We start from the raw sequence: 23,033 nt of genomic DNA, 5'->3' as shown, positions 1-23,033 counted from the left end.
GCAGTCTCTGCATCTACTTGGTTGTAACAATTGGTTCAGGTATAGACACATGAGTCACACAGGGCCTATGGAAAGCCTCTACAGGACTTTTTCCCCACAGTAATGAGGAAAGAGCAAGCCCTTTCACTGGGTTTGCAGGCTGGGAAGAACCTGCTTAAGAAAATGACCAGCTGGGCGTGGTGGCTCATGCCTGTAATCCCAATTTGGGAGGCCTGAGGCGGGTGGATCACTAGAGGCCAGGAGTTTGAGACCAGCCTGGCCAATATAGTGAAACCTGGTCTCTACTAAAAAATACAAAAATTAGCTGGGCATGGGGGTGCATACTTGTAATCCGAGCTATTAGGTTGGTGCAAAAGTAATTGCAGTACTTGGGAGGCTGAGGCACAAGAATTGCTTGAATGCAGGAGGCAGAGGTTGCAGTGAGCTGTGATTGTGCCACTGCACTCCAGCCTGAGTCACAGCGCGAGACTCTGTCTCATTCAAAAAGAAGAAAAGAAAAGAAAAGAAAAGAAAAAAGAGACAGCCTTGGCTGCAGCTATTAAGGAAAATTAATTAAATAATTTTTTAAAAAAGAAAAAAAAAGAATATGGCCAATACGAGGGAAAGCAGAGACCAATACCACGAGAGATTTCTGACATCACTTGGGTGACTATATTTAGGTTTGTTTTTTTCAGTTCTATGAAACTGAAAAAGGGGGAGAGATTCATTGATCCATATAGTTCTGTTTTTCATCAGCTAGTTTGAGTTGGGTTTCTGTCACCAGCAGCTGGGTGAACTTATTCATTCAGCTGTACTAAACACATCCCTAATCAAGAAAACCTAATCAGAAGATGATGAACTGGTTGCCTTTTCACCCATTTATTTCTTTGCCATATATTTATTGAACATGTAGTTAACTGATCATAGGACAAAACCTGCATGAAAAACTGGGCATTGTTCAGGGTGCCCTCCGTGAGGGGCATGGAGTTCTGAGGCCACTGAAGCTTACCTAGTTCCACATGCAGCTGAAACGGAATCCTAACCCCCTTTTAAATAGTGGCAGATCCCTTCAAAGCATCCAGGTTTTTTTTCTTGCTCCCTGTCTGGAGTAAGGAAGGACACGGTTTGAAATTCAAGCTAGACTACAAAGATCGTGGAAGAATGACTATGACTATTTCTTTAACTCTGTTGCTGTAGAAGAATCCGTGTTTTCTTTCAAACCCATTAAGGAAGCCTGAAAGAAACAAGGTCTTCCTGGCCTGTTAATAACTTTGTGCTACCTAAGACACAGATGAATTTCTTTAATCCCAAATTTAGAAGTTCCAGTATCAACCATGCAAATAAAACACCTGATCATGGTTGCTTCGAGAAAGGAGAGTTTTAAGCAGTGGGGCTGCAGCACCAACAAAAATCAGTCCCTGTACTTCATGAGTTCCCTGCCAAGAGCCCCCTTTATTAATGAACAAGCCCTGGGAATGGGGCCTCTATTTTTTTTTCACAAAATACACCAAATAATGTGACTAACAGGAGACTTGGGGGACAGAAAGGTATTTTGATGCCCACAACCATGGTCCCACAATGTCACATTCTTGTCATTTTTACTGGCCCTTTCTTGTCTGCTACTATGTTTAGACCCTCCAGAAGAAAAATGCAGTTTCATTTTTCATATCTAAATCCCATACTTTCTGTTCCATGCCTTCCTCAAGTAAAGAAAAGTGGCCCTTTTCATCACACACTCACAATCATGCACATATTCACAAAGTACTTGCCCAGATAGTGCATGTGTATAAACAACCCAAAGACATATATAAATAAAACCAAGTATTGTTTAGGGGTAGACTTCTCGGTCAATAAATGGATGGTAGCTAGATTGATAGCAAGCTAGCCAGCTAGATAGAGAGACAGACAAGTTTATAGATCTCAAAATAATTGACACACACATCTCCCAAATTCTGCTAATATCCAAAGTTTATCATAGCTATGACAATATCAGTCCCAACCAGGCTACAAGTTTGTTACAAATTACAAACTACTTAAAAACAGTTTTGAAAAAAATACATCCCAAATATTAACACTAAACACTACCCTGGAGTTAGAAAAACTGTAAATGGGATGAGGAAACTGAGGTACCAGTGGTGACATAAGGCCTTTTTGTCTGAGAGACTGTTTTCTGAAGTCAGCGTAGGATGTAGTCTAACAGACCTCCAGAAGAATAATTCTTCCAACTACCAAATCAGCACACTGAGACATTAAAATACTCAAATCAGAATAAGGACCGACCCTAAGTTTTAAATGTGTATTTGGATTAACATTTTTCAGCAGGAGTGCATGAAGAGGGGAGAGGATATAAATCAAAGCCTGGGTAGTCAGGCTCCCTGTCCCTTGCAGAACCCCCTACACTCACCAAACAGAATATTAAAGCAAGAGCTACCCAGTAAGAAGAGACTAAAGACCGCAGCTCACTCCTCCTGTGTTGGGCAGAAGAACTTGGGCTGTGAGTCAAGAAAAGCTTCCCAGGGAAACTAAGAAAAATGTTTTAATTATGTAGCTTGCACATGATGGCACTCAAGTCACCTCCCAGGAAACATCTAATCCATGCTCAAGGATTCTGGAAATGCAAATTCATCCTCACAGGATCAATCACAGAGCTGGCATTATTCAGGTATCACTGTTTTTCTTTCAGGAGGAGACACAACGCGGGACATGAAACCTCCTGCCATTCTGCCTCTCCATGGGAGTTCTCCACATTCTCAAGGGTGGGAGAAGGGAGTGAGCTGAGCCAGCGACCTCCCATGGTGGTCACCAACTGGAAAACCACAGGGCAGGAAAAGCTTCTGCAAATGGAGCACTTTTTTTTTTTTTAATGTTTCAATCATTATCTCTTCTAGTCCAATGTTTTAAAGACTGGTTGGCCAGTTCAAATTTGGATCAAGTTGAAAAGTTGTCTCTAGGGTTTTGATACAATTTAGGGTCTTCTGTAACTTACAGGATTTCTATTTTATGTTTATGGCCACCTAAAATTAGTTTTTAACTGATATTTGAGAACTGTAAACACTTTAGAACAATAAAAAGGAACTTTACCCAAGCAAAATCTGATCAGCTAAATTAGAGCTCAGTTCGGAGGTCGGCTGCAGGGATAGGTGGGTGTGGATAGCATCCAGGGCTCCACAGGCTGACCAGTGCCCCTGGGGACTCATCACCACAGTACATTGTTTTAAGTAAGTTATTGTTGTTTAACCAAGTCCATCAAATGACATAAACTCAAGCTGATAAAAGTCTGCTGCCCTCAGATCCAGTCTCCATCTGCAAGGGAACATTTGGTGTGGAGGCCAGGAAATAATCCACCCTGTGTCTTCAGGCTGACTCCAGACACTCAGCATATTCTGCCTCTGCAATGGCTTCATCTGCTGCTGCTACAACTGTTGCTGCTACTTGCAAAGAGACGTGTCCAGCAACTTCATCACTGGGGCACAATGAGCTGTTCTTCACATTTTAGTGACCTGGACAGGAGTGTCATCCTGTGAACAGGGGAGGAAAGAATTAATTAGGAAAATGGTGAGGAAATCCTGACACTCAGCATCCCTCCTTGGGGATGCTGGATCAGGCAATAATAGTAACAGTAGGAATAATAGTAAGAATGATAGTCGTAAGAATGCTATGTGCCCGACTAAGTTTTTTTTTTTTTTTATGCATTGACTTATTTAATCCTCATGAAAGCAATATGAGGTAGGTACTTTTATTAACTCTGTCATAGGTGAGGCAATGAAGGCACAGAGAGGTTATTTCCCCTAGGTCACACAGCTAGTAAGTGGTGAAGTCAGAATTTTAACCCAGGGATCAGAGCTTGAGTTGTCAAGTACTAAGTGACCCTGCCCACCCCTTGATGCCTGAGTTCCCTCTATCTTGACCTCTTACCTATTCACTCATTCCCATTCAATGTGCTCTCTTGAAAGACTGCTCAAGATTCTTAGGCAGCATATAAATGGAAAAAGGACAGAAAGAGTTGAAAATAAAGACTAATACTTGAGTAAAAGGACAGTAAAGTAGCTATTTATTCAACAGTCATTCCGAAGGTATTACTTTGAGATCCTTCTGTGCTAGGAGCTGTACCAGGACTCCAGCCTCGTCCCCATCAATTCTTTAGCTGAGAAATGGAAACATTTGGGAATGTAACCACAGTACAAGGTGGAGTGTGATGTGGACCATCCTAATGGATTATACTGAGCAGGGGAACATTTGTCCTCAGAGCAATCAGAAAAGGCCTGTGGAGGGGAAGATAGAGGTGTAGTGAGAGGACTTCCAGGTACCAGTGAGGGCTGGGTTAAAGTGGGCTGCAGGCAATTTCAGGTGGCAGTGCAGGCATTTGGGCAAAGAGGCTGTGGGAGTGGGTGAGGAGATGCCTTGCCTAATGCAGAATGGTGGAGGGTGCAGGCTGGCTGGAGCCCAGGCCCCACTCTTGGGGAGCATGGAGACAGTGAAGGTTAGGCATGTGGCAAAGCCCAGCCCGTGGAGGAGCATGAACTCCATTTTCCAGTGGGCAGTATCAAAGGGTTTGCGATAGGAGAGCAGACAACCTATGGTATTTATAGGAAGAGGAATTTGGCAATGATGTGTAGGGTGAGTCTGGAGACCAGGAATTCTGTTAGGAATGAGTTGTGATTGTAGAGATAGAAAAGAAAGGCTAGCACTGGTATCCTCATAGAGATGGGGTTGTGCCATGTTGCCCAGGCTGGTCTCCAGCTCCTGGGCTCCAGCGATCCTCATGCCTTGGCCTCCTAAAATACTGGGATCACGGGTGTGAGGCACTGTGCCTGGCCACAATTCCGTTATTGATTGAGCTCCCACAAAGCGCTGGTCATGCTTGGGGCTGAGGAGTGTCAAGGAGGAGTGGGGGGTGGGAAAGGGGAGAAGGAGGAGAGACAGAGGGATCTCTGGCAAAGACAGTTGATGTGTCTGAGGGATGATTGAGGTGGGAATGCAGGGAGTGTGTCCCCAAAAGAACTGAGAAGAAATAAGGGCCAAGAACTGAGGCTGTTGACCTGCCAGTTAACCAGGAGGGAAAAGCAAGAAAGAACAATGTTAACACTACAAAGTTACAAAGGAGGGGATTCTCAAGAGAAGGATGTATTTCATCAGCTCAGGGAGAAAAGAATTTCAAATCGAATGTTGAGAAACCAAGGGGAATGACTTGGAAAGCAATTGAATCAGGCAATTAGGAAGTCAGTACTTATTGTTAATACAGCAAAGTCTCAGATTTGATGTCCAAACATTTCAAATGTCTTTGTTTGGGTAAGTTAGTCTCTGGCATAGCTGAGTGCCCTACACAATACTGGATACATAATGAGTGTTTGAGAAACACTTGATAAATTTTTATTTATTTATTTATTTTATTTATTTTCAGACAGAGTCTCTGTCACCCAGGCTGGAGTGAAGTGGCTCAATCTCAGCTCACTGCAACCTCCACCTCCTGGGTTCAAGTGATTCTCCTGCCTCAGCCTCCTGAGTAGCTGGGATTACAGGCATGCACCACCACCCCCAGCTAATTTTTGTATTTTTAGTAGAGACAGGGTTTCACCATGTTGGCCAGGCTGATCTTGAACTCCTGACCTCAAGTGATCTGCCCACCTCAGCCTCCCAAAGTGCTGTGATTACAGGCATGAGCCACCGCGCCCAGATAACACTTGCTAAATTTATTTGAAATATTAGAGTTGTATCTCATTCTGTGCCCTCTTTCCAGGGCGACTTTTCCTTATGAACAGAATCCTAAGTGCAGTGACTTGATACGTCCAGCTTGCCTATGATTGAAATCCCCAGGATGGCTCCTTCTTTCAGTATGATATGTTAAAACACTTGTGAGGGGCAACCTAACAGTAAGGTGACCCTTTATAGTGCTTTCACACATATGATGCCTTTGGCGTACTTATGGAACTTTCCCCTGTTTTCTCTGGAAGAACAAATTGCTCCAGCCTTTGTGCTTCACATAGCACCCTTCTAGGGCAGAATCCCATTTATTCTACTGCCTTGTCGTTATTTGTTTATGCCTCTGTCTTTTTCACTTTTGACTCCCAGTATCTCACATAGTGGTAGGGATAATGGGTGCTTGTTAAATGCTGATTGCATGAATGCAACTGTAATTAGTTTGTCTGATCAATCTATTTCTACCAACAGAGGAACAAGATGGGAATTAGGTTAGGGAGTTAGAAAACTGCTTAGAGGTGTGTGCTGCCTCTGGGGGATCCAGGAAAGACCTGGGACAGACATGGGTGCCTGAGGAAGCCCATAACTCAAGAGGTCAACCTTGTAATTGTTCTTACTGATGATTCCTTTTGCACTAGTGACTCAGGCATTTTGATTCTGACCTTGACCTGGTTTAAGAGGAACAAGGAGGACTGGAGACAGCGCCCTCTTCCAGATTAAACAAATTATGCACACGTGCACAGGTACTTTGTAAGCAGTTTATTCTGATGATTGGGCAGGTGTCTAATATATCAACATTGACTGAGCTCTGTGACCATGGACAACTCCTGTCCTCTCTTGGAGCCTTGGTTTCTTTCTCTCTCTAAACTAGGCTGGGCATGGTGGCTCCCTCCTGTAATCCCAGCACTTTGGGAGGCTGAGGTGGGCAGATCACTTGAGGTCAGGAGTTTAAGACCAGCCTGGCCAATATGGTGAAATACTAAAAATACAAAAAATAGCCTGGCATGGTGGTGTGGGTTTGTAATCCCAGCTACTTGGGAGGCTGAGGCAGGAGAATCACTTGAACCTGGGAGGCAGAGTTTGCAGTGAGCTGAGATTGTGCCACTGAGCTGAGATTGTGCCACTGCACTCCAGCCCGGGTGACAGAGCAAGACTCCATCTCAAAAAAAAAAAAAAGAAAGAAAGAAAGAAACTAGGCAATTGGGTTAAGTGGCGTCAAAGTTTGGCATCTCAGAGATGACTGAGAGGAAAAGCATTCCTCTCATTCCATTCAGGTGGCGCTCCACCTGAGCTGCCTGTTTGGGAGGAGCATGCTCTTGAGGTTGCTGGGCATTCTCTTCCCCTGCCTAAGGCTCTGTTGGGAATATGGAAGTGGCAAGGCTTGAGAGATTACCAGTGAGCCTGCCCCAGAGCTCCTGGAGTCCCTGCAGGAAGACTTCTACCTGACGCCTCCCTGAAGCAGCCCTCTTTCCTACTAGCTTTTCAACCAAAATGACTTTTCAACCCTTCGGGATTGGAAGATGCTGTCAGTGAGATGGGGAGGTCTCTTGGCAAGGCAGGTGTCTCCTAACCTGAAAATAAGATGTGGCAACCACTGGCAGGTGACTACTTGGACCCAGTGACTTCATCCTCAAAAAGGACTAACAGGTTGGGGCATGTATTTGCCTTCTCTAGACCTGGTGGAATCTCTCAGTTCCAGAAGATCCTAAATCTAAAGATTGCTTACTTAGAATGGAAAGTGTTTTTTTTGTTTTGTTTTGTTTTCTGTTTTTTTGTTTTTTTGAGATGGAGTCTTGCTCTGTCACCCAGGCTGGAGTGCAGTGGCACGATCTCTGCTCACTGCAAGCTCTGCCTCCCGGGTTCATGCCATTCTCCTGCCTCAGCCTCCTAAGTAGCTGGGACCACAGGGGCCCACAACCACGCCTGGCTAATTTTTTTTTGTATTTTTAGTAGGGACAGGGTTTCACTGTGTTAGCCAGGATGCTCTCGATCTCCTGACCTTGTGATCCGCCTGCCTCAGCCTCCCAAAGTGCTGGGATTATAGGTGTGAGCCACCATGCCCAGCACTAGAATGGAAGGTGTTAAAGAAATCTGGAGTACCTCTGCCTAACAACTTAACCCAGGGGTCTCAGTCATATTTGATGAGTCTTTGGGACTCACACATTTTTCTCCCTGATCTAGCATGAGTGAGAATAATGTGAGGGCCCAGGAGATCCTCTAAACACATCAACTCCTCTTATACCTGTACTTCTATCATTAGAGATTATTTCTTTTGGGTCAGACAATTTTCTATCTTGTTTTAAAATTCATTCATTCACTCAACAAAGATTTTTTACAGAACCTACTATGTTCCAGGTTCTGTAGCAGGTGCTGGAGATGCAGTGAGGAAAAGGAGTAGAGAAATACAATTAAAAAATACACAGGAGAATTTCAAATAGTGATGTGTTCTATGATAAAAGTAGAATTGTGGGAGAGAGTAAGTGATGGGATGGAGGGAGGTCCACTTAGACTGAGTGGCACAGACAGGCCTCAGTGAGAAGGGACCATCTGAGCTGAGCTCTGAGCTGTGGGTAAGAAGCGGCCCTGTAAGGATCAGAAGGAATGTCTCATGCAGAGGGGACAGCAAGGATAGAGCTCTGAAGTGGGAATAAGCTTGCTGTATTTGAAGAACAAAAAGACCTCAGCATGGCTGGAGCACAGTGAGGGGGAGAGTCAGGGAGAGGTGGGTACATCCAATCCAAACCCATAGTACCTGCGAATTTGACCTTATTTGGAAAAAGGTTCATTGCAGATGTAACTAAGAATCTCAAGACAAGATCATTCTGGATTTAGGGTGGACTCTACATCTAATGACTGACATCTTTACAAGGGGGAGGAGGGGGACTATGAGACACACAGTAACAGTGAAAGGCCATGTGATGGAGATGGAGGCAGAGACTGGAGTGGTGCATCTAGACGCCAAGAGATGCCATGAATTGCAGCAGCCACCAGGAGCCAGAGGAGGCAAGGGAGAATTCCAAGAGTTGCAGGCAGCCACCAGAACTTAGAGGAGAGGGACAGATTCTCCCCCAGAACTGCTAGAGGAAACCAACCCAGCCAACAACTTAATTTTGAAGGCCTGAACTGTAGAACTGTAAGAGAGTATATTTCTATTGTTGTGAGCCACCAAGTTTGTGGTAATTTTTTATGGCAACCCTAATATAAGAGGTGAATAATTTTAGCAAAGAGCAGTTGATCTAAAAAACAAACCAAACCTGCTGGTTGCTGTTCAGAGAATGGATTATATAGGCAGGGGGAAAAAAAAGTGGAAGCAGGAAGCCAGAAAAGAGGCTGTAAGGCTGGGCGCAGTGGCTCACACCTGTAATCCCAGCAGTTTAGGAGGCCAAGGCAGGTGGATCACGAGGTCAGGAGATCGAGATCATCCTGGCTAACATGGTGAAAGCCCATCTCTACTAAAAATACAAAAAATTAGTCAGGCGTGGTGGTGGGCGCCTGTGGTCCCAGGTACTCGGGAGGCTGAGGCAGGAGAATGGCGTGAACTCGGAAGGCAGAGCCTGCAGTGAGCCGAGACTGCACCACTGCACTCCAGCCTGGGCAACAGAGGGAGACTCCTTCTCAAAAAAGCAAAAACAAAAACAAAAAACAAACAAACAAAAGAGGCTACTGTAGCAGGAAGCTGATAGTGGTGTGAGTAAATGAACGCATGAATGAATGAATGCACTAAGAAAAGCGAAGGGGGAAACAGTTGTGGGTGACTGACTTGATGAGATTGTTAGGGACTCTGCAGAGCTGGTTCTGCTCTTAAAGCATAGATAGGTGAGCTCAAGATGGGCTTCCTGGGAGCTGGTGGGGAGCAGACAGGTGTAGGGGAAAGGGCCAGTAAGTGCAGGCCCAGGCAGGAGGGCAGGGACTGAGTCACCCCATCCTCCTCATGTGCAGCAGATGCCCAATTCCTGAGAGACAGTGAACGCCCCAACATCACATGCAGCCTCTTTCTCTGAGGGCCAACTCAAATGCTACCTTGGCCCTGAAGCATCCCCAACTTTTTGTCCCATCCACACACAAATTGTTTCTGCTACCCTTGCACTTTGGGCTTCCCTAGGAATACCCCCTGTCCACTGCCCTATTCCACCTTGTTCATGCACGCAAAAGAGCTGCTGGTCTCATGTGCTAAACTGAGATGATTTTTAGAAAGGAGCTCTCCTTTCTTTTTCGTCTCTGGATCCCCTGTAGCAGCACGCCCAGGCTCCTGCACTCAGCAGGCTTCCATAGATGCTTGCAGGCCTCAGTTACTGAGCCATGCCAAGGCTCGGTCATTCCACACACACCCAGAAGCTTGCCAGAACTCCAAGTCAGTGAGAAGTTGGCAAGAGCACAAGACACACTTCCCCTTTGTGTCCTGTTGTCCCCTCAGCCTCAGCGACAGCCTTTCTCCAACCAGTTGGCATGAGGCAGGAGCTTGGCACCTTTGTTTCTGCATATCGAGCTGATCTGTGAAGGGACTGTATGGAACAGGGCATGTGACAGAGGCACACATGCCTCTACTACTGGCCCTGGCACTGCCTTCTGCGTGTGAAAGAGTCAGGCCACCTACCTCCGGCTTGGGGACCGCTGGCTCGCTCTGGACCTCACTGCTGGTCTCCAGCTGGGCAGGGCCAGTCTGGGGGCTGCAGCCTGGCTCGAGCACTGCTCCCTCCTGTTTTTTTTCCTTGCCTTTTTCCTGCTTGGGGACATCTCCGCCCTTCACTCCTCCAGGGGGATTATGGGGGGTCTCCTTCCCTGCAGATCCCTCCTCCAGCTTCTTTGTTTCTTGGCTCTCATGTTCAGGTCCCGCCTCTTCATTTTGCACCCTCTCCCCTTTCACCTCTGTAGCCTTTTCCATCTCTGCTTGCTCTCCAGCTGGCTTTTCCTCCCTGGGACTCCCACACCTATTTTCTGCCTCTGGGCCAGAGGTCTGGGATGCTTCCTGGGCCTCCTCTTGGGCCGGGTGCTGGCCGTCCACCTCCTCTGAATTCCACCTGGCCTTTTCACCGTTCTTGGCTTCCTCTGTGGCCCTGTCCTCCTCCTGCTTCTCTGTCCTGCTGGGTGACCTCAGAGGAGGCTTTTCAGCAGTTCCCAGGGTTCTCACTCCCTCTCCTGCTCCCTCACTGGACGAAGGGGATCCTGGGGCCTTGCTCTTGGATGGCAACACCTCATCCCCATCCTCTTCCTTAGCACCGTTCTGCTGAAATGACTCCGCCGCCCTGAAATCTCCAAGTTCCCCACAGTCTGACTGTGACCTTCGGAATCGCCTGGAGGGAGGGCGCCTTTTGATTGAGCCCCTCGTCCGCACCTAGAAGAAAGTGTTAAGGAAAATTATCCAGAAACTCGTAAAAAAAAGCCAAGAGGAGGACTGTATGCACTTTCAATGTCAGTCTGGTGCACTGCTTCACAAGTCCACGCAAGGACCATTTAATTTTCCAGGAGAACGTATCATTGTTTGCTATTTATTTTGGGTTAGAGCCATGTGGGATCGTGAAATCACATGGTGACCTGCAGACTTTTATTTTGTGAAGATGCAAATGCTTTCCATTCCGTAAAAAACAAAAACAAAAACTCATGATTTTATTGCACTGTAAAACATTAACCAGTTTGGTGTCTAATTTAGTAATTTTATTCTGACACTTAAAAAAAATTCTTGCTGGGTATGGTGGCTCACACATGTAATCCAGCACTTTGGGAGGCTGAGGCAGGAGGATCGCTTGAGCTCAGGAGTTCAAGATCAGCCTGGGCAACATAGCGAGACTCCATCTCTACTGAAAGTAAGAAAAATTAGCTGGGTGTGCTGGTGCATGCCTGTGGTCCCAGCTACCTGAGAGGCTGAGATGGGAATACAGCTTGAGCCTAGGAGATTGAGGCTTCAGTAAGCTGTCATCAGACCACGGCACTTCAGCCTGGGCAACACAGAAAGACCCTGCATTTAAAAAAAAAAAAAGAAATTGTCTAATTGTCTAAAAATAACCAGTTCTTCAAATGCTGTTTGACTAAGTGTTACCATCTTACAAGTTTCCTCATAAATTGACGTATTGAATAAAATCTCTCTCTATTTTGCATGAGAGTCAGACTTTTATCTTGTGAAGATGCAAAATGCTTTCTATCCAGTAAAAAAGATAACTTATGATTTTATTGCACTGTAAAATTTTGAAAAATTTGAAAATTGTACTTTTGAAAATTATACTTTGACAAAGATGAATCGCACTGAGAAAAGGGTTAGAGAGAGACCTGCTGATGGCCAGGCCCTGGTGCAGGGACCTCAGGGGTGCTGAGCTGGAGACCTGGTGACCAGCTTCTTCTCTTGCCTAACTCTGCTCTTCCTGGCCCCCATGAAGCTGGCGGATACTGGGAAACCTGAGCAGCCAGATTCCTTTGCTTCCAGAACTTAGGTCCGCCACTGTCAGAAGCTGTTTCTCAGGAGCACCAGCAGAGCTGCCTGAAGGTGATCTCTCTGGGAAGCACGTGAATCTCAGAATCAGGCCTCTTCTCAGCTCATCAGACTTAGTCAAAGATGCAATGGAAATGTTCACATCAGATACCCTACCTACTAGAGTGATGCATCCTTTAAAAATCAGTATGTAAGTGGGCTGGGCGTGGTGGTGCACGCCTGTAATCCCAGCACTTTGGGAGGCATAGGCCAGCAGATCACTTGAGCCCAGGAGCTGCAGGAGCCTGGTTGAAGACATGGCAAAACCCTGTCTCTACAAAAAATACAAAACAAGGCGTGGTGGTGCATGCCTGTAGTCCTAGCTACCAGGAGGCTTGCCTGAGCCCAGGAGGTGGGTGTTGCAATAAGCCAATATTGCATCACTGCACTCCAGCCTGGGTGACAGAGGAAGACCCTGCCTCAAAAAAAAAATTAGTATGTAAAATAAATTTTTGTAAATGTTATTTTCCCACTGATTTACATTTTGATATTTGTCAATCCTAGTTTCCCATCTAAGAGGTTTGGAATGAATACTTGTTTTTTTTTGTTTGTTTGTTTTTTGTTTTTGTTTTTGTTTTTTTTTGAGACGGAGTCTCGCTCTGTCGCCCAGGCTGGAGTGCAGTAGCGCAATCTCGGCTCACTGCAAGCTCTGCCTCCCGGGTTCACGCCATTCTCCTGCCTCAGCCTCTCCGAGTAGCTGGGACTACAGGCGCCCGCCACCATGCCCGGCTAATTTTTTGTATTTTTAGTAGAGACGGGGTTTCACCGTGTTAGCCAGGATGGTCTCGATCTCCTCACCTCGTGATCCTCCCGCCTCGGCCTCCCAAAGTGCTGGGATTACAAGCGTGAGCCACCGCGCCCAGAGGAATGAATACTTGTTTTATCAGGGCCTCCCAAGCCCTTTCCTGAGACCATGATTGGGCCAGCTCTGGAAAGTTATCAAGGCCCCAGCCCTCATGACCAACAGGGCTCCAAAATAACTTCCCCTTGCTGCTGTCAGAAGGCTGAAGTCTCCAGGCATTATGACCAGGCAGCAGCTCCTCCCTCCCTGCCTCACCCTGTGAGAAGATGCGGCTCTCTCTGAAGGTTCCTCTCTGCCTTCAGGGGTCTCCATCACCCTGGCTGGGGGACTTCCACTCTGGCCCTAGCCGGCAGGCTCAAGCCTGCCTGAACCCCTCCTTACCACTAGTTTATTTCCTTGAGTCCTCCCTGTTTTTACACATTTGCTTTTTTTTTTTTGCTAGCTGGACTTCCTAGAATGGCCTAGAAGATCTCATTTCTCCATCATTAATTTTAAAGCCACACCCATTTAGCATTCCCTGGCACCAGACCCCCGGAAGTCTTGGCCTTTGCTTGGCCCTGGCCCACATTTGTTGGCTACCTGCTTGGCCCCTATCTCTGATCCTTACCTCCTCCCAGCACGGTGAGGGATGTGATGAAAGCTCACACAGAGGACCACGGTTGCATCTGTAGAAATGCACCCTGTCATGTCATTTTTGCAAAGGGAACAGTTTGGATGTTCTTTAACTGGGGCAAGCTGCAGGAAGAATGATTTGAGTCCACACTGGGACACTTAGGACTATTCACACCAGGCCAGACAGGACGTTTTGGAGTTCTAGGGATGCTGCCCAGCATTCTGTGCAAATCACTGATCAGGCCTTTAGCTTTTGCATTCAGCTTTTGACTTTAATGAACTATGCAGCTGGGATCAGTCCTGAATTTCCATACCTTTCTCCACAAAGGAGAGAGCACGCCATCCCCCAGGCTTGTCTTGGGGTTGAATGGCACAGTTACAGCGAGGGGAGATGAGCCAGTTAGTCGAGGAAGAAGGTGATCCTAGCTCAGAAATCACTTGCAAAGGAGAGGAGAAATTTCACTTGGGTTAACACGCAGCTCTGACAGTAACTCCGAATGTTTCCTCCTTTCTCCAGGACAACAGGGTAGAGAAAATTCAGGGGTGCCAGTGCCCACATTTCCACAGACATACAGCCATAATCTGGAGCTAGAATTTACCTTGTTGTAACAGGGCAGATGACTGCCTTCAGGGGGCTGGTCGAAGCTGACAGGCACCTCCTCTGCCTCGTTGGGCCGAGATCGCACACCAGGGCTGCTGGGGGTAGAAGGTGGGCTGTGAAATGGCGACACCATGGCCTTGAGTCCAGGACTCTTGGGTGAGGCCCCAGGCAGCAAAGCAGCTGGGTCAAAGGTTAAATTGGCCTGTCAAGAAAAGATAAACAATTTCAAATAGGACTAGGGAGAAGATGAGAGCCTCTACTTTAGCTTGTTGGTTACCTGGCCTCAGGCCTGGTTGAGACTGGGTAACACCAGGCTTTTCATGCTACTTCCCAACCAATTATCCACTGTCCCATCATGGCCTGCTCTTGGAAGCATTGCCTACTCCATCCTCCTTCTGCTACCTGGCTTGCCACAGGCTGCATTCCAAAATGCTCAGCCAGCACTGATGAGGATCCAACAAAAATGTCCCGGAACAAGCTCAACTTATCAACAAAGTGGCGAAGCAGCAACTGCCAGGAGCACCTGTGGCACCAGGATCTCACAGGAAGTCAGGCTCTGTGATCACCTTTCTCATCAGAGTCAATAGTACTCACTCCCACTGGATGCCTACTATTGCCGGGCACATGTAGCTGTGTCCTCCACAGCAACCCCACACGTTCAGCTGTGTTCTCATTGCACAATCAAGAAAGTGGCTAAGGGATCTGCCCTGAGATTCACACCAGGTCTGATTCTCCCTCAACCTCCAGGTATCAGGTTCCCTCTTAATAGACGGCAGAGTGGTGGACACAGTAGGCCACTGAGCTCCAGGAAGAAGGCAGTGGGACACACCATAGTATGAGCCACAACTTGGGGTATCAAGATACAGGTGTGACCCGATCAAAATGAAAGGCAGCCAAATGGGAGAGTCACCCAAAGGCAACGAAAGCCTCAGGGAGTCTTGAGTTTGGCTGGGGAGGAGGCAGGTGGTCCTAGATGCCCGAATGTGTCCATGGGGAGAACGTGCGTGAGAGTCCGATCCTCTTTAAGGCCATCTAGGGTGCTTCTCCTGCCCTCTGCATTCCCAAATCACCACAGAGCTGCGTCCTGCAGACCCTGTGGCGGTGCCGAACCAGGAGGCAGAGCCGCTTTGAGACTTCACAGAGAAGGGATGGAGTGTGAGGGGCAGACGGTGCAATGGGAAGTATATGGGTTTTCCATACCGACAGATCTGACTTTAAATACTGGATCTTTCACTTAATAGCAGTGTGACCTTCAGGCCTTCAGCAAGTCCAACAGCCTTTCTGAATCTCAGATTCTTTGTCTGTCCACACCTTTTGGCCTGACTTCCAAAGTCTTTTCTATCTGGTCCCTGTGTACTCTCTTCTGCCCCACACTCACACCCTCTCCCTCCCAGCTCCCCTTGGCCACCTTCCCACCTTCCACCAGCCAGACTCTGCTGTCCTGGAGAACTCCTATGTATACTTTAGGACTTGCAGACTTGAAAGCATTGCACAAGTTTAGAAGGGTGTTAGTGTTTTCATTGTGATCTTAAGAAAGAAGGTATCATATAGACAAGACTGAGTCATGGTAAGAGTTCAATATATAAAATACGAAAGTTAAATAGCATACTAGCCCAAACCACGTCAAAAAGCAGCATATGAAGCTGGGTGCAGTGGTGTGTGCCTGTAATCCCTGCTACACAGGAGGCTGAGGTGGGAGGATTGCTTGAGCCCAAGAGTTTGAGACTTTGAGTCTATCCAGGGCAACAAAGCAAGACCCTGTCTCAAAAAAAAGCAGCATATGGGGAGTACCCAGGGGAGGATTTGGAGCATAGTTGCTGTGCAGGTTGATATGCTGGCCTGGCTGAGAGGGCTTCGTGGCAGAGGGGGTTCACTGGACCTTAAAGGAAATGCTCTTCTCTAAATTTCAAGCAGAGAAATTCCCTCTGTAAGACTGCTTGCAAATAAAATGGATGCTGATAGCAGAAAAGTTGAATTGTGAATTTTGGGCTATCCTAAAAAAGAAAATCCCTAGTTCATAATTCATTCAGTAGAATAGTTAGAAGAAAATCTGGCTGGCGATGCATTTCTTAGCTGTTTCTCCCACATATTCCCAACAAAGTAAGGTTCCTGTGGGATTTGGCTAAGTTGTTGTTCTATTGCTGACAATCTTAATGAGATTGAACAACTAGACATCCAAACCACATTCTCAAGTTGTTGTTTTCCCCAAAAGACTCATTAATGACTAGAAAAAGGAATGGGTCCAAAACTACAGGGTACAGAACATTTGGTAACTGGCTTCTGGCACTTGAATGAGGGCTAGGGTGGGCTACAGGGAGGCAGAGTAGGAGTCCGGGGCTACATCCCTCAGCTGGATGCTAGGAGTGGTGCTGGAGTTCTGGGATTGCTTCTGAGAGACCCCCGTTACGTATTTAGGAGCCCTGCAGCCTCCTGGAGTGAAAGGTAGCACCACCCTATTCCTGTAGCCGGGTGGAATCAGGGCTTCTCAGTCTGAATTAAATTTCAGGTAGATACTGCAGAGCCCTCCCCACCCTCCACAGGGTAGGCTCATGGCCAGAAACCAGAGATGCTTGCCTTAATCCCCAATCAGGCTGGGATCCAAATCCCTAGGCTCTCCCATGGCTGGGAACTACAGAGGCTGTGGCTATTCGTCTTGACACCTCTGATGCCTTCAGAATGAAGTTGGTGAGCCAGTGCTCTCGGTTGGGCCTGGATGGGAGGTATGGTGCACAAGAGGCTTGTTTCTTCTCCTGGTTGGCTGGACAGAGGGTGGGGTGAAAACAGGAGCCTCTCCTACAGCCCCCACCTGGACATAACATGCCTACCTTTCCTCTGCACTTTAGCTTCTGCCATTCCCCCATGGGGAACATCTTCCTCCCTCCTTTTCAGCCACCCATCCCTTAAGGACGGGCTCAGGACATAGGTGTTTCATAAAACATTCATTAATTACTCTGGCCCTCTCCACTCTCTTCTTGCTCTGAAATTCTAGAATGGTGGGTCTCACCTGGGATCAGGGGTGGGAGATGATTTTGCCCCCAGGGGACATTTGACAATTCCTAGAGACATTTTTCATTGTCACAACTTGTTGGAGAGTGCTACTGGCATCAGTGGGTAGGACCAGGGATGCTGCTAAACATCTTGCAGTGCACGAGACAGCTCCTGCAACAACGCTATCCAGCTCGAGTAATGCCAAGGCTGAGAAACCCTGGTCTCGAGCAGAGGAGCTGGGCAGTGACCCACAGTGGAGATCTCTGGCATCAGCTCCTTTTATTATATCACCTGTGAAAGCTCTGTCTCCACAAGACTGTGAGCTCAGGGCCAGTGTCTTCTGCTTAATTATAGTCCCAGGGAGCCAGCCAGCCCCAGGCATGGTGGGCGAGGGCTCTGGGCACACAAGATTACTGGTGGAGAGGTTGGACAGGATGCCCAGACAACAAATTTGTCCATACTGGTGCAGTGTGCAGCAGCTGAACACCATAGGGCCCAAATGGTTTGTGGCTGCATTTAGGCCTTGGGAGAGAGGGCTTGGCTATTTTGGAAGTGTTTATTGCAACTATGGTGTCCTTTCCCTTAAGACTCTTTTTTTTATTTTCATTTTTGGAGACAGGAGCTTACTCTGTTACTCAGGCTGGAGTGTAGTGAAGCGACCTCAGCTCAATGCAGCCTCAACCTCCTGGGCCCAAGCGATCCTCCCACCTCGGCCTTCAGAGTAGCTGGTACTACAGGTGCACATCACCATGCCTGGCTAATTTTAAAATTTTTTGTAGAGATGGTGTCCCACTATGTTGCCCAGGCTGGTCTTGAACTCCTGGGCTCAAGTGATCTTCCAGCCTCAGCCTTCCAAAGTGCTGGGATTATAGGATTGAGCCCAGCCCCATACAGACTCTTGAGGCATCCTGTTATCCATCAACCCCCACCACAAAATGTCAAATACATGAGCTTATGCTTGATGTGGTCCTTATGTTAGTTCTTTTCCCTCAGGCAGGACTGTGAGATCCTTATCGTTTACTGCAATTTGATCACTGGCTGATTATCGGGGCCAATTATCCAGGTGACACATAGGCTACCCCTATGAGCCTCAAAGTCATGCAAATTTTGGATAAGAAGTGGAGTTAGATAAAAGGTAGCAATAGACAATGAATTCTGCACTTACCTGAAGCTTCTCAATCAGAGGCGAGCTCTTGACCTTGAATTTAGGAGGGTGGCTTGCATTGGGTGGTGATTTCTATGGAGCAAATCAACCAAAACAACCAGATAAGTAAGGTAAGGAAAGTGGGGTTCTGGTTGGAACCCAAAAGCCACAGGCAGAAGAAGAGAAGTTGATGTTGCCACTTTCTCATTAGTTCAGTAGCCCACACACTTCATTAGGGCCTGGGAGACATGAACTTTCCCCCTCCCTCCCTCATCCCACCACAGCAAGATCTTTGAATCAGAATCAGAGAAGTCAGCGCCGACATCCTTAACACAGAAGGTCTCTCCCAGGAAGGGTGACTTCATTGTCGTTATGAGGGAAAACTATATCTGAGCAAGATCTTCACCTCATGACCTTCAACACTGTGAATCAACAATTTAGGGAATTTCAAAGAGAAAGGGCAAAAATTACCATCCTGTTTGTCATACACACAACAACAAACCAGACCAGGAAGAGAGAGGTATGACTGGAATTCCTCCCTGGACCTAGTGATATTTTGGAAAATCCCATCGATGGCATGATTTATAAATTATGATTTTCCAAAATGTTGAATATTCTTTTTTTTTTCTTTTTGATACAGAGTCCTGCTTGTTCCCCAATCTGGAGTGCAGTGGCGCAATCTCGGCTCACTGCAACCTCTGCCTCCTGGGTTCAAGAAATTCTCCTGTCTCTGCCTCCCGAGTAGCTGGAATTACAGGCACGCACCACCATGCCTGGCTAGTTTTTGTATTTTTAGTAGAGACAGGGTTTCACCATGTTGGCCAGGCTGGTCTCGAACTCCTGACCTCAGGTGATCCACCCACCTCTGCCTCCCAAAGTGCTGGGATTACAGGCGTGAGCCACCACGCCCAGCCTCAATATTCTTTTTAACCAAGTAAACATTTACTGAGTATTTACTACGTTCCAGACATTGTGTGGGTCATACAAAGATGAGCATGATTCAGTCTCAGCCGCAGAAGCAGTCCGTGGCTGATGCATGTGCTACATAATCATACGTACTCTCTGTTAGTTGTAGATATTTTTGTGATGAATGAATGCCAGGAATCTTGTCTGCCTTTGAGATCTACATCATGTAAAAATATTAACTCTGTGTTTTGCGTAAAATCCCCACAAATATGTGAGAACGGTGACAGTGATAGGATGATGATGAAGAAAAGGAAGAGGATGACTTCCATGTGGTTGGACAGAGGCCAAGGCAGAGAAGGGATCTCCCCATAGTGTGGAGACCAATGTGTATGACCTACTCCTTGACCCCATGTACTAATTTTCCTTAACTATAAGAAGAAGAACTACACTGATCTCTTAAGAAAGATTCTGAGATATTTATGATGTGAGATGATTGTATTTTAGTGACGGAAGGAGGGAGGCTCACTCAACTGAACTCCTTGTGATCTTTTTACAGCCCAACACCAAGGGAGAGCATGGGCTGGACTCACAGGATCCCCACTCCTCCTAATTCTAGTTTTGGCAGGAGCCAGACGATGCCCCTGGCCTCAGCCTCCTCTACCACAATGCAGCTGGGCGGGAATACATGATTGTAAGGACTCCCGCTGCCTCTGCCTCCATGCGTCTTCACTGTCAGGTATGTTCCTATAGCAGTCTTTCAAGGAGCTTTTTATCTAGGATGAGTATAAAGAGCTTCCAGCCCCAATGAAAGTGCCCTTAGTTTCTGTGCTTTACAGGGAAATTTCACATGGGCTGGGGTTTTCAGAGAAACTTTAAGAAACTGCAGCAACAATTTTGCTGATAAAACTCACTTCACATAATACTATGAGTTCTTCTCTTGCCCGGCTGACCACTGTTTTCTAAAGTCTGTGGAAATTCAGTGGACCCTGCCCCTTAACCACAGTATAGTACTGGGGACCCAGCTGATGCTCCATAAAACCCTATTGATTTGAATTGCAAAGCAGAAAGAATCCAAAATAGCATCTAGTGCAGTTCCTGGAAATGACAGCAGGTGGCATCATTACCTTTGCGGTTTAACAAGGGGCTTCAGGCAAGCGGCTGAGACTAACAATCCGGTGGAGAAAAACCAGCCTTCCATCCCTATATATGTATATATATATATAGATGTATTTACATGACATTATTACCACGTCTAGAAACTATGGACTAATTTCCAGATGGGAATGCTTTTCAGCCTTTTCTGAGTAGAGGAGGCAGGATCTGTGGCTGCATTAAACACCCCTTTGGCTGGCTCTTCCAGAGAGGGGTAACTGTTGGTCACCCTGCCATCAGGAGGGGTCCTGCAGTCAGCAGGTGCTGTCAGGGGGCTGACCCCACTGTCTCAGACCTGAGCAAGCATAGCGGGTCAGGGATGAAATGACCCTTCCTGGCACTGTGCATTGGGAACCGAGGGGTAGCCTGACCGGGGCCCTCCCTGCAGGCCCCCAAGGTTTCCAGCATTAGAGCACTCTGCAGGCTGAGCTACAGGAGTATGGAAGGAGAAACGTGGACAGCAGCCTCCAATTAGCCCTGCCAGACAAAGCAGGCTGCTCATTTTATTTCTATGTGAATTTCTTTTCTTTCTTTCTTTTTTTTTTTTTTTAGAAGGAGTCTTGCTCTGTCACCCAGGCTGGAGTGCAGTGGCGCGATCTTGGCTCACTGCAAGCTCTGCCTCCGGGGTTCACACCATTCTCCTGCCTCAGCCTCCCAACTAGCTGGGACTACAGGCGCCCGCCACCACGCCTGGCTAATTTTTTGTATTTTTAGTAGAGACAGGGTTTCACCGTGTTAGCCAGGATGGTCTCAATCTCTTGACCTCGTGATCCACCCACCTCAGCCTCCCAAAGTACTGGGATTACAGGCATGAGCCACTACGCCCTGCTTCTATGTGAATTTCAAGGCCGTGAAAAGTCATTGATCCCTGGAGGTAGTGTCCTTTCAATGTGCGAGCAGCCTGTCACTCTAGGCAGGACTTTCTAAAATCCACCCTTGGACTTATCCAGCCCTTGGCCATTATAAACCATTTAACTTCTGGGTGATGTGCCCCATGGGGTGAAACCTGTGAATGCATTTCCACAGAGCTGCCAGGATGGAGCTGTTTAACCCAATCACTAGCCTAACTCCCTCTGCTTTTACTCCAGGGGAAAAAACTTCCCTAGCCAGCCTCTCTGATCTATCTGGTTAGTGTTTTTGTCCTCATTTCACAAATAAGAAAACTGATTCTGTATGGTGCGGTGACTTCTCCTGGGCCAAGCCCAGGCTATCAGGGGGCAGCCTCACATTAAGCTCTGAATGCCCATAACCTCAACCCATTGCATAGCAGCGGAGACACCAAGGCCAGAGGTCTCAAGTGGTTACAAGGAGAAGTTACAGAGGTTACAAGGAGAAGTTGATCCTCTGGAAAGAGAAGTTGTTGGTATGTGTTTGGTCACAGCACTGGCTGATGACCCCATAAAGACACAGAATCATATTGTTGGCACTTGAAGAGACCCAAGGAAAACCTCAGTGTTTTTAAACTGTGCTCCTTGGGGTTCTCATCCAAGAATAAGACCCTTGTTCGGTGGGGAGAGAGTATTCTGAGAGCATTTGGGGCTCCAGGCCTCGCCTCCCCCATCTCACTTGACCTGGGGCAGTGAAGAGTTTCTGCTTTATCTCGTGGGCTTCTGCTTATAAGCCTTAGGTTGACAAAAAGCCTTGAAAATCATTGATCTACTTCAGCTGTTTCACTTCATAGATGAGAAAATGTAGGCATTAAGATGCTTGCCCAAGTTCACATAGGGCACCCAATGGCTATTATCAGGATGCTGCTCCCCAAAAAAGAAGGGGAGAATAAAGAGGTTGTTGAAGTGGGATTCGGGAATGACACTGTCTTTGGCTTGCTTGCTGTATTTTGGGGTTGGCCTCCCAGGTGAGATGACATAACATACAAATCCATTTCTGGCACAGACTATGATCACAGTGAAGGTTCATGGGTTGCTGGCATAAGGTGTGGAGAAGGCACTCCTGCAGCTACAATTAGATAAATAAAGATGGGAGAATATGCAGGCTAAGAACCTATTACTGTCTATGATCCATGATACCAGAGCCTTTATTATGTTGGTAACGTTGGCTATTTATATCTGAGGGCAACGAGGCCTCCTGTGCGCTCTGGTTTTCTTCCAGTGATCTTGAACAATAGCCAGGCTTTACAAGGATACTGCAGAACCACTGGGTTTTCTCATGCTTCCGTCCTGCCCTATGTAAGTGTAGCCCCCTTTCCAGGTACCTTCTCCACACCTTATTCCAAAATCACCTAAGTCAGACCTGGGAATAAAACAGAACATTCCTGGCTCCTGAACTGGGTCTGTTAATAATATATGACCCATTCTCCTTGCTAAAATTCTCAGGCTTGGAAAATAGTGTTCCTGTCCTTGACAAATCATAAAGGAGCCTCAGTAAAAGGGAGGAGGGAGGAGCCTAGTTTCCAAAGTAAAGGATTCAGGAAACATTTAAGAGGAGACTCTCTCTGAAATGGAGAAATTCCCTGCACAGAGTCTGAGCTTTAAAGTATGAGTTTGGTGCCGCCTCCTCCAAGAAGGGGAAAGAAAACCCATCACAGCGTCCTCTGAGCCCCAACAGCAGCACTTACCTCCTCACCATTCTGGCCCAGGTCTACCTTGGGGGGGAACAGGGGGAGGGAACAGGGCGGTTTCCTTCGGGTTGGTTTACTGGCTGGTGTCTGGAGGGAGGGCGACAGACAGACACA

The 23,033-nt window shown here is 47.0% G+C and overlaps 1 protein-coding gene across 3 annotated transcripts in view; it reads right to left on the bottom strand.

Annotated features, from left to right (window-relative positions):
• Window positions 1-1,929: 1,929 nt before the first annotated feature.
• RCSD1 (RCSD domain containing 1) overlaps window positions 1,930-23,033 on the bottom strand; it is a 76,588-nt gene continuing 55,484 nt past the window's right edge. The window contains exons 3-7 of one of the 3 annotated variants that reach the window (XM_063625112.1): window positions 22,917-23,006; window positions 18,305-18,376; window positions 14,150-14,353; window positions 10,271-11,008; window positions 1,930-3,497 (exon numbers count right to left, since the gene is read on the bottom strand). In XM_063625112.1, the coding sequence (XP_063481182.1) occupies window positions 3,465-3,497; window positions 10,271-11,008; window positions 14,150-14,353; window positions 18,305-18,376; window positions 22,917-23,006 (1,137 nt within the window). In that variant the 3' untranslated portion in view covers window positions 1,930-3,464. The remainder of the gene's footprint in view (window positions 3,498-10,270; window positions 11,009-14,149; window positions 14,354-18,304; window positions 18,377-22,916; window positions 23,007-23,033) is intronic. The other 2 variants (XM_063625113.1, XM_063625115.1) reach the window with 2 other exon arrangements.

Source organism: Symphalangus syndactylus, chromosome 12, assembly GCF_028878055.3.
Source record: "Symphalangus syndactylus isolate Jambi chromosome 12, NHGRI_mSymSyn1-v2.1_pri, whole genome shotgun sequence".
Classification (NCBI taxonomy): domain Eukaryota; kingdom Metazoa; phylum Chordata; class Mammalia; order Primates; family Hylobatidae; genus Symphalangus; species Symphalangus syndactylus.
The sequence above is the reverse complement of the archived record's forward strand: the minus strand, read 5'-3'. Positions and strand labels throughout refer to the sequence as shown.